The sequence below is a fragment of the Ostrinia nubilalis genome, chromosome 7, assembly GCF_963855985.1.
Source record: "Ostrinia nubilalis chromosome 7, ilOstNubi1.1, whole genome shotgun sequence".
Taxonomy (NCBI): Eukaryota; Metazoa; Arthropoda; class Insecta; order Lepidoptera; family Crambidae; genus Ostrinia; species Ostrinia nubilalis.
In genome coordinates, this window is record NC_087094.1 from 11,849,000 (window position 1) to 11,859,391 (window position 10,392).

General features: G+C 34.1%; 2 protein-coding genes across 11 annotated transcripts in view; both read left to right on the forward strand.

Moving 5' to 3' along the window:
• Positions 1 to 4,522, forward strand: part of LOC135073331 (proton channel OtopLc) — a 56,264-nt gene extending 51,742 nt beyond the window's left edge. For 8 of the 10 annotated variants that reach the window (XM_063967471.1, XM_063967474.1, XM_063967480.1 and 5 more), the window contains 3 exons: positions 40 to 277; positions 2,019 to 2,186; positions 2,278 to 4,522. In XM_063967471.1, the coding sequence (XP_063823541.1) occupies positions 40 to 277; positions 2,019 to 2,186; positions 2,278 to 2,418 (547 nt within the window). In that variant the 3' untranslated portion in view covers positions 2,419 to 4,522. The remainder of the gene's footprint in view (positions 1 to 39; positions 278 to 2,018; positions 2,187 to 2,277) is intronic. The other 2 variants (XM_063967476.1, XM_063967479.1) reach the window with 1 other exon arrangement.
• Positions 4,523 to 5,735: 1,213 nt separating this feature from the next.
• Positions 5,736 to 8,691, forward strand: LOC135073332 (uncharacterized). Its single transcript, XM_063967482.1, has 3 exons — positions 5,736 to 6,313; positions 6,646 to 6,817; positions 7,049 to 8,691. Exons 1-3 carry the CDS (start codon positions 5,896 to 5,898, stop codon positions 7,401 to 7,403), a joined length of 945 nt encoding a protein of 314 aa, XP_063823552.1. The 5' UTR covers positions 5,736 to 5,895; the 3' UTR covers positions 7,404 to 8,691.
• Positions 8,692 to 10,392: the final 1,701 nt, after the last annotated feature.

Here is a 10,392-nt window from a genome sequence, read left to right on the forward strand (position 1 = left end):
ATCCTTTCACCGTTTTGGTTACATCTAATGATCGACCAGTGGTCGTGTATTGAAATGGAGCTCTAGTCCCCCCTCCTGTACCGAGCCTCTTCGCAGGGTGCAATCTCTGAAGTTCCGTTCGGAGGAGCAGTCGGATCTGAATGACATTCTGCTGCGCGTGTCGGCCTTCGGACTCTTCGTGTACGCTGTCTTTAGCGTGATCGCTGGTGGAATGGGCGCCTTCACTCATGAACCGAACCTGCTCGTTATGATCACTGGATGTCTGAGCGTGCTTCAGGTAATTAATTTACTTATATACTTGGCAACAACGGTTTTGGTTAATATTTGTGATTTACACTATAAATATTGGATTTATTACGAGTAAAAATCATGTAAAAAATACGAAAAAAAATCTTAGGTATATAGTTTTGGAAATATAGTATGTATCTTTAAGTGCACATTGCCAGCTTTGTAGTAAATTAAAGCATGGTTTATTAGTTAGAAGAAATTAGTTATTTAAATGAAAATTACTACAAAACCTTAAGCTATTCCTTATTTGAAAAATAAAAAATAAATATCTTTTACAAAAAACTGAAAACAAAGTAAAAAAATCACTTCAAAGTCTGTAACGCCTTGCAAGTATAGCTGCATTTGGATGTATGAGAACCACTCCATCAGCGTCGTTGGAGTATCTCCTGAACCTCAGACCCCTCTTACCATCCAGGAGAAGCAAATGCAGATAGAACACATGGGAATCTTGCAAGACCATCAAAGAAATACGAGGGGTATTTATGCCAACTGATACCGAATTGTGTTTACGTCTTTGATTGAAGATAATTAGATATCCAACTTAGAGTGGAAACGCAAGATAGCGGAAATGGATCTCTGGAACTCTCAGGGAAACTATGCAGCAGTCGAACTGGCTAAAATTCTTCAATCACCAGCTTTATAACCAGAAGCATGCAGAAGCCTGGACAGGCTGCTCGCTTTTTGTGGTGATTTGGGTTGGTTGGAGTAGGAAGATAACCACCCAAGAGAACCAGGAGGCTAAGTGCGGCTTCTAATTAATCAGCTGAAGTGGCACCGCTACTGACTTTCGACCTGGTTCGAGATTTTGGAACCATAACCAGCATTTTGCGCGCCTGATTTTGTTGCTGCAGCACTAAGTTGTCTAAAAAACAATGATTCTTCAGTAAATGAATTTAAAGTAATATCAGTATATTATTATTTACAGCTTTAAATATTACTAACTAATAACATATCCCTTTTTTATGCGATAAAATCTATGAAAAAATCATAAAATAAAGTCAACGAGAACCTGGCAATGTGTCTTTAAAGATACATTCAAAATTGAAAGTAAATTATTACGTATCTGACAATGTGTATTTAGAGATACATTCGGACAATCCGCATCGTACAAGAATAATGATACAAGTTTTGGGATGAAATAACAGCACTATCATCAAGAAACATTTATTTACTATACATATTACTACAAATATTCACCAATATTCTTTAAAAAAAACACCGAAAATAATAAAAATTATCAGCCGGTGCGTAGACGCCTGTCAACGGTCCGACATTTTGCATATTACTGTTAAATCTGTGCAGCCTGTAGCGATTCTATACTGTGTAACACAATCTATAGTATTTGGTCTAACGTTATATTAAAAAAAACATTTGAAAATAGTTTTTGGTTTCTCCCCCATATTTTTGTTTTGGTCAACATATCTTTAAATGCACAATGCCAAGAAAAGGGTTAATTTATATTTTCACGACATAAAAACAAAGTTGTGTTTGTAAATGAAGCTTTAAAATGTTTTATAAACACGCCTGTTTTTCTCAGAAGATTTTGTGAGGCGATAACTTGACGACCTTGTTGTCTTGTTCACTCTTCTGAGAAATTAAAGATCTAATCGCCTTTATTATACCTACTTACTCGTATTTAGCCGCGCTCATTGTTTTGCTGTTTAGATAATTAATTATTTAATATTATTCTTTGCTTGGTTAATTATTCACTCGACTGATAAACATTCCAGGTGGTCCTTCAACTGCTGTTCATCGCTGACGTATCCCGGCGTCGTGTCCACCTCCCGGAGCAAGAGCGCAGCAAGCCCGCTCGCCAGGCCGTTACCTTCCTCCTCATCTGCAATGTTACTATGTGGCTCATCTACACCTTCGAGGCACAAAAAGTTCTCGCTAACCCTGTAAGTATTCGAAAATATCTCTTCTTGTCTCCAAGCGCCTGCACATTATTTTCTATATCTCTTATTAATGTCATTCTTGCTCCTCTTTCAGGTGCAACTGGACTTCTACGGCTTCGTCGCCTGGTCTCTCGTTCAGCGCTTCACTCTGCCACTTTGCATTTTCCATCGCTTCCACTCAGCTGTGACCCTAGCTGAAATATGGAAGACCAGCTACAAAGCGCGTCTGGAGTGAGAGCATACAGGAAGTTTTGGATAACAATCCAACCGTCAACTCTGACTTCGTCCTACGTTGACCATTGAGGATATGCTACCGATTTCGTCCTAATCCGGGGCAGCAATATTGTAGTTAGAAAGGTAAAATTTGTTGCTAGTTCCAAAATCATCTTGCTGTTTCATAAAGTGTTTAGAATAGGATCGTGTGACGAATTTAGAGCGATAACTGTCTATTTAGGATGAGTAAGCTATCCCGGTCAAATATAGCTGTAACGTATTGTTCCCGGATAGACCCTGCAAATCATCATTATGTTGGTTATGATTTTCTCAAGTTGATTCACTATCTTTTCCTATCACATTCCATAATACTTTACTTACTTTTTACAGTTTCGTATAATCTAGGTTTCTTGGAAGACTGACTGTGGAGACTAACGTGACCAAACAAACATATTTTTCAACTCATTTTCTTTATAGATACGTAAACATCATTGCTCATGTTTCGGATTTCTATACTTTGTGAATATTTTGATTGAGAGAATTTTATGGCAATTTGACCTAACGAAAAAAGATAATAGAAGTAATCCCCAGTTGTGAAGAGTTCCCTCCTTTGTTAGGAATAATTTGTGTGCCATGGTTTTAGAGTTAAGGCTTAATTCGACAATATTTTACATTTCTTTTATCAATTCGAATTTTAAGTAAAAATTGTTCGCTCCTTGTTAAAGATGAGTGTAAATCGTGAAAAATATTTATTAACGAAGGGATATTTAAAATTGACAGAGGTTGGAAGGACTTGCATAATTTGTTTTATGGATTGATAAAATTATAATTATTATCTCATGCATGATAATGAAGGTACGACCTTTTGCGACCTTTTTAAATCGTAACATATTTTAGAGATAAAAATAAAGTTAAATAATATTTAAAGTTTCAGAAGATTTATTAGCCAACATTTTGAGATAAGCTGTAGAATTATATTGGAATATTAATATTATGCTAATCGTAAGATCGTAGATAACGTGTCGAAAATACCTACATCTAATTACATAAATGTACTTAACGTTAGAAGGATACAAACAAGAGTAGCGATGCTTGGGCAGCGATGCAGAAATTGCTTGATGTGAAGGATTATTAATATTTGAGTTTAAGACATTTCATTGCAAGGGGCCATAAAAATCGAAGTTTTGTATCAACCGTTGCACATTTTTATAGCTCTTTTAGCTATTTGTGAATGCAAAATAGATAGATTGCGCATTAATTACTTAAATGTGCACAATTTAGTGACTAAAATTTACGTAATTTTCTATGCCAGCTGACGTTGCTCTTCTCAAGCTTTGCTTGATTTTGTCACTTAATAACACAGTGAATGTTGAATTTTCAATTACGTTTTTGCCTTGGAAAGTTTTTGAATGTATTTTCCTAACATCTTTTGTGCAATCTATTTTTATAAGAGAACTTATTCTACTTAGAATGGATGTCACTTAGCAATACAACCGGGATATGTGGCGTGATATTATCATTTTGATGTTGAAGATTTTTTGTATAAAATAGTGAGTACTCAATTATTTATAGCATATTTATTAATTTGTAAATTAACTTTTAAGATACATTCTTAACTTATTGCTCTAGGGTTTGAGAGTATGCTTATAATGTGAGATTTTGAGTGAATGATAGGTAGTTAGTTTTTGACTGGTTTATAATTTTAACGTTAAATAAAATAGTGATTTACGAATACCGAACAGTAAGTTCTATTTGCAAGTAAATTGCTAGCTGCTAACATCTAATCTGATAAGTAAAAAACAACCAGCGTGTTTGACATTATTTATCACTGCCCGTATTTTTAACAACAGTAATTATTATAACTAGTAAGTCCTTTGATAAAACTATACTATTTCTAACTTGTTCAATTTTGTAGGTGATATTTACTGTGTACCTTAAATGTTTGGAACAAAATGTACCGATGTTTGTAACATTAGGTTAAAAATTATCATCATTATTGTGGATACTCAATCAGTGTTAAAATAATAGAGATACCAAAAATTAAAAATTTGGAAATTCTACTTTAAAGTATATGATTAATATATGTAAATGTCTATTTGAATAAATCGAATAAAACATCTATGTGATTGGTTGTTTCATTTTAAGTACCTAGTCCCCTTTAGGGCTTCCTCTAACCTAACTTCATAAAAGCGGTTCTAACATAATTCGTGCATCCGTTTGTTCGACCAACTGAGACATTCTTTCATGAATTATTTAAATAATTTAGTTCGAAGTTAGTAATATGCATACCCCCTTACTAATAAAAATTACAAACGTGTTAAAACCACGGTTAAAACAGTATTTTAAAGTGACGTCTGGTATGGAAATATCCTTACACGCGTGTAAGTTTTGACAATCACGAACACGTCTTCATGGTTATTAATCCACAATTACTACATACACTCAACATCAAATAAACCGCACCTTCCGCGACGCGAACATTAAAGATTTTCTTCTGACACAATCATGGTGCCCCAACAATATTGGTGTTATTTGAAAGCCCAATAAATTATAATATCCTTTAAGAAAAACACATTTAATTTCTTAATAAATGATTACAATGTACCATAAATGTGACTTGAAAGAATACCTCACTTTGGGCTCATCTATGGGATCAAGTAGACCAATTTTTATGGTTATAAAACCAAATAATGATCTCACGTGTCCTCTTTAACAGATGGATAGCGTTTAATTCCAACTTAACAGTTTTATAGCCATAAAAGTTGGCTCAAGCGTAACTACCTATTTTTTTATTAAGTGACTCTGGATCCTTCTCAAGACACATTTTTGGGGTAAAAACCTTTCCATAAATGAAATGAAGTTTAGAACTAGGCTTTTAAATGGTAGCAATATTGGTGGGAAGTCGGGATGCATACGTTTGAAAGTGCATGTCGCGGGAGGTGCGATTTATTTGATGTCGAGTGTATTTATAATCGCATATACCTAATACTAGAAAATAATAAAACAAAACTGCTTCACTTTCCCGCCATGAAATCAAAGTTTTTTGAAAAAGCGCGCTCTTTTATGATAAATGTTTTTCTAAAGCACAGGCATACTTACGTTATACAGCCAACTCTGTAACTGCAAGGATTATGATTGATATTTTGTTGAATTATAGCTAAAGTGGTGCAAAATTACTTTTCCATGTTTTCCTTATTATTCAAAAGCTTGTGCTTGAGAATGGTTCTAGTATTTCAATCAGAATCAGAATTTTTATTTTCGTAATTTAGGTAACTAAACGCATAGCTATATTTTTTTTAGTGGCAGCCGTCAATGTCAATGTCAATTTGTTGTCTTGTCATTAATTAGTGTCAAATTTATTTACGCGAATTTCTTGGTTTTCCTCTTGAGATCTTCACAAATCCCATTGAAAAACAAGTAAATCAGTTTCAAATTAGAAGATTTATTCGTCGGCCTATATGTATTGGATTAAAGTGTGTGGGAATAGTGAGTTTTCAAAATGTTAGTTGCGTGCGGGCTGATGTTATTGTTGAGTTCAGTGCGGTGTGGGAACATCGAGAGCAATGGTTTGATTTTGGGCAAAGGGTTTGATGGGAGCGTGTCTTATTCGTACTGGCCATCAATGCTGCACGCGACGAATATGATGAGGATACGTAAAAGGGAGTTGCAGACAGAAGGAGGAGGCGTAAAGGTTGAAGCGCCGCCACCTGCTGAAAGCGCTGCCCAGCCCGCTGCTTCTGATTCAGTGCCTGCGGCTCCTCAATCCGTAGCTTCTGTTCAAGCGCCCAATACACAACCAGAGCATGCAGCGCCTTCACCACAGATACCAGACACAAAGCCTAAAAAAGATGACCAACCTCCTGCTAAGCCTGACGAAGTGAAAAACAATGACACACCTAAAGTAGACAATCCCAACGGTGAGTGATCAGTGACAAATAAGTAATTTATTGATAATAGTGATAATGTCAAGTTAAAAATACAACAATCAGAATGCTAGTCAATAAGGAAAATATTGCTTTGAATTTGCATGCAATTACATCAGACTACTAATACTGACTGGTAACATATAATGTTAGTTTTTATTTAATAAACTATTTGAAATGCCAGAGAAGAAATCCTAAATCAAATAGTTTTTCACTTATATTTGTTAATATTTTATTACTATTTAGAGTAGATTACCTTTACTAACTGAAACATGCAGCAACCGTATTCTAATCTAGTTCTAATCTTTTGTATTACACATTTTCAGATCATACCCTTGTAAATAGTTCTTCCACAGCTGAAACAAGTATAGAAACAGCAAAAAATAAATCTTCCTCAAATGAAGATAAGGTAGAATTAGGCCCTGGTTTTGTGAAGCGAGGAGTCATCGTTTTTGGGGGCTTCGCACTCCTAGCTGTAGCATATTTCATATTTTATAGGTAAGCTTATGAATTTTGACGTTGTGTGTATTTATGTAAACATTGTATGTAATTAAGATGTGAATTTGATCTAATATAAAAAAAATATTTGTTCCTTTTTCATTAATAACATCATTGCAGCCATAGAATGTCCACTGCTAATTGCATGACTTTCCAGATTGGCTGGTCGGGAGTGACTTGCAACCTGTTCCTATTGAACTGTTCAAAAATGGTATATTTCAATGTTTTCAGGAGAAAAAGCAGTAAAAACGAATCGAACAACTCGCACAATGCTATTGATGCCAATCAATTCCGCTATGGTGTACTCCAATCAGAAGATCGGAGAGACAACCTAGAACTATCTCGAATACCTTTAACTATGGAATCTGACGAAGACGACGATGACTATTTAGAAATATTTGACTTAGAACAGAAGAAAAAGTCTATGTCCTATGTTAATTTGCAAGTAAATGATGAAGAGGTCGTGAATGGACCTAAAGATAATGCAGATGGTAACGATAGAGATAATCTCTTATTAGACATAGAAGATTCTAATTACGATCCACTGATCAACTGGTCGGGTAATGGTAACAAGTCAATATTATAATTTATTTGAATCTACCCAGAATCAACGATTCCGGTTGTTTAATTCTAACATTAAAATTAACAAAGCTGGGCTTTGGCATTTTATAGTTTTTTATGTGTAGCCGCTTTTTTATTTTTTTTATTACAAAATTGACAAAGATGAATTTAAAAATCTCATACCTATATCGTTTTTCATTTGCAAGTACATTTCATTAATATTTTATATTTCATTATATTATTTTCTAGCTTAAATTGACTGACAAATTATAGATTTGCTTTGATTTATTTTCTTATGTTTTTTCCCATACATATTTACTATTTTTTTAGCTGACTAAACAAAGTTGATTACTTATTCCAATTCCATTTTCCAAAATAACATTTATTTTAAATATAATTTAATTATATTTTAAGGTCTTTTCTATAGGCATTACCATAGATTAAATGGAGCTTGTGATAAAGGAAAGAGGCTTAGTTTTAAGAAGTTATTATGCCAGATAATACTAAACAGTTACTAAATATTAAAATTCGGCTACGCCGCTGTCTGAAATAACTACAATATTTTCCAAATTAAAAGCATTTTTAAATAAATATTAGGTGATTATTCTGATAATTTGATATTATTTACTTTCAACATGCATTTATTTTGTATTCTGAAGACTTAAAATTATGTTGTTAGATGCATTCATGTTAGTTGAGAAACTTGGATCACTACACTATAATGCAATAATTAATTTAGAATGTAGCGACTCACTGCTCACTGTCTTGTTCGGGAATTAACGAGAACTCAATTAGAGCGCGAAAAGTATTTATTACGGTAGGTATTTGGAATAATATGACAGTAAGATGTAGTGGCACAGTGAAAAAAATAATAATGCCTTGTTTTGTTCTTGGGAAGCTTGTAACTAAATGTTTGCAGAAGTAACACAAAATCTACTGAAGTGCAGTTCGCATCAAAAGTATTTATTTTATTATTTGTACTTACTATCGACTTTTTGCGCTGTCGATTGTTATAGTAATGTATACTCAACTGAAAATCAAGTGTAATAGTTGCATTGCAAAAGTTGCTGGTACTTTTTATGCTGACTCTACCTTTGTAGACTAGGCAGAAAAAACAGCACTTCCAATAAAGTAATTATGTATTGTATAATTAATAAGTTTGTTGCAATATTCATGAATTTTATTGGTAATTTCAGTACTATAATGTCATAACTTGAAATCAGTATACATTACAATTTAATACGAAAGAACAACTTAGTGAAGCAATAAAAGAGCATTTTCTACTTAATAAGGCTGTTTGAACTTGTTTTTTTTTTAATAATTTATGAAGACTAACAATACTTAAGTATGTTTTCAGTACCTAACATACGAGGGGCGGCTGAAAAGTTTTGAGCCTAGGGTATTAAAAATGCCGATAGAAAAGTATAAAAAATATATTTTTCTATTTAATCTCCCTACAACGGACTTCTTACATTTGCGTAAAAGAGCTTTTAACCCACTGAAAAAAAATTCGCAATCTTTGCCTTCGAAATGAGCCTTTAACGCCGCCTTCATTCCTTTGTCACTCAAAAATCTTCGTTCCTGGAGGTTTTTTTTCTAATTTGAGAATTACAAAAAATAGCTAGGGATTCGGACTAAACTGTGTGGTGGGTGATTAATTTCTTGAAATCCAGTTTTACCCGGGGCAAGCCATGCAACATGCGCGGTGTGAACGGGCGAATTGTCTTGCAATAACAATTTTCCTTCCGCCAGTTTGCCTCTTATTATTTCAACAACCACTTGACGCACTCTTATCAACAGTACAGCATAATAATCCCCGTTTATTGTAGTTTTTTAAAAGTAGGTAGTCAATGAATAAAATTCCTCCACAATTCCAAAAATAGTGGCTATGTGCTTGGGTGTCGATCGCTCCACTTTGAATTTCCGCGGCGGCGTTTTCCCTTTTGAATCCATTGTATTGACTCTTATTTTGACTCTAGATCGTACTGCCGGATCTATTATTTATTAATAGTGACAATGTGAGAAAAAAATTGTTAGGGTTATGGCCAAAGATGTCCCAAAACTCCTGCGAAGTTGTGACTCGACCCTGGTTGTCGAACGGTGTGAGCATTTTTGGCACCCATCGCGTACACCCCATTTTTATTGCAAATGAGTATGCAAAATATCACCGATACGTTCCTTGCTAATGCCTATGGCTTTAGCTATCTGTCACAGCTTAATTCGCTGATCTTTAAAACAAGATTCTGTAAATTTTCATTATTTTATTCGTTAATGGCGAAATCTGGCCGCCCTGACTTGCGGTCATCTTTTAGCGACTCCCTGCCATGCTTGAATTATCGGATCCAATCTTTCATGGTGGCAAATGAAGGCCCAGACTCCCCATAAACTGTCGATATCTCTCCAAATGTTATCATCAGCGTTTTGTCCCTCTTTTTGAGGAAATTTGTGACAACTGTGTACTTCAATTTCGTACATTGCGCGGATGACTGAGACATGATGATGTTTACGAATTAATTACTAAATGCGTGATGACGCTAATGAAATGAAACTTTGTACATATACTAAGGAGGTTATTGGCAAATTAATTAAATTTAGTGCGAGTCAATAATAACACTTGAAGATACTTAGGCTCAAAACTTTTCAGCCGCCCCTCGTATATCAATCGTTTTGTGTACTTATTATAATTTTCTGTAATTATTTTTGTTACACCTACCTACTTAAAAGATTCAAAGTAGCTTTACTTAAAAATAATTATGTACTTTCTTCAAATACTTAGTATTTTTGGTTAAGATTTTTTTAGTTTTGTACAAAATTACTAAAATTGTTATAGTAAAGCGTGTGCCATTTTTCGTTTTTGCTTTTATTTGCACCTGAGACTTAAAAAGGTTGAATTCCTTTACGTTTAAAGGCAAAAATAGCTTATTAACAAAGTAGTCACTATTGGCTAAGCTTTCTCTCTTATATTAAAATATTCGCATCTAAGTAATTGCATTGGCATTTTGCTTATTTATATT

What these genes read in the sequence shown, in the direction of transcription:
- LOC135073332 (XM_063967482.1), top strand. Translation starts at nt 5,896, where the DNA reads ATGTTAGTTGCGTGCGGGCTGATGTTATTGTTGAGTTCAGTGCGGTGT. An exon ending in TAAAGTAGACAATCCCAACG is followed by an intron (nt 6,314 to 6,645) that starts GTGAGTGATCAG and finishes ACACATTTTCAG; the next exon opens with ATCATACCCTTGTAAATAGT. An exon ending in GCATATTTCATATTTTATAG is followed by an intron (nt 6,818 to 7,048) that starts GTAAGCTTATGA and finishes CAATGTTTTCAG; the next exon opens with GAGAAAAAGCAGTAAAAACG.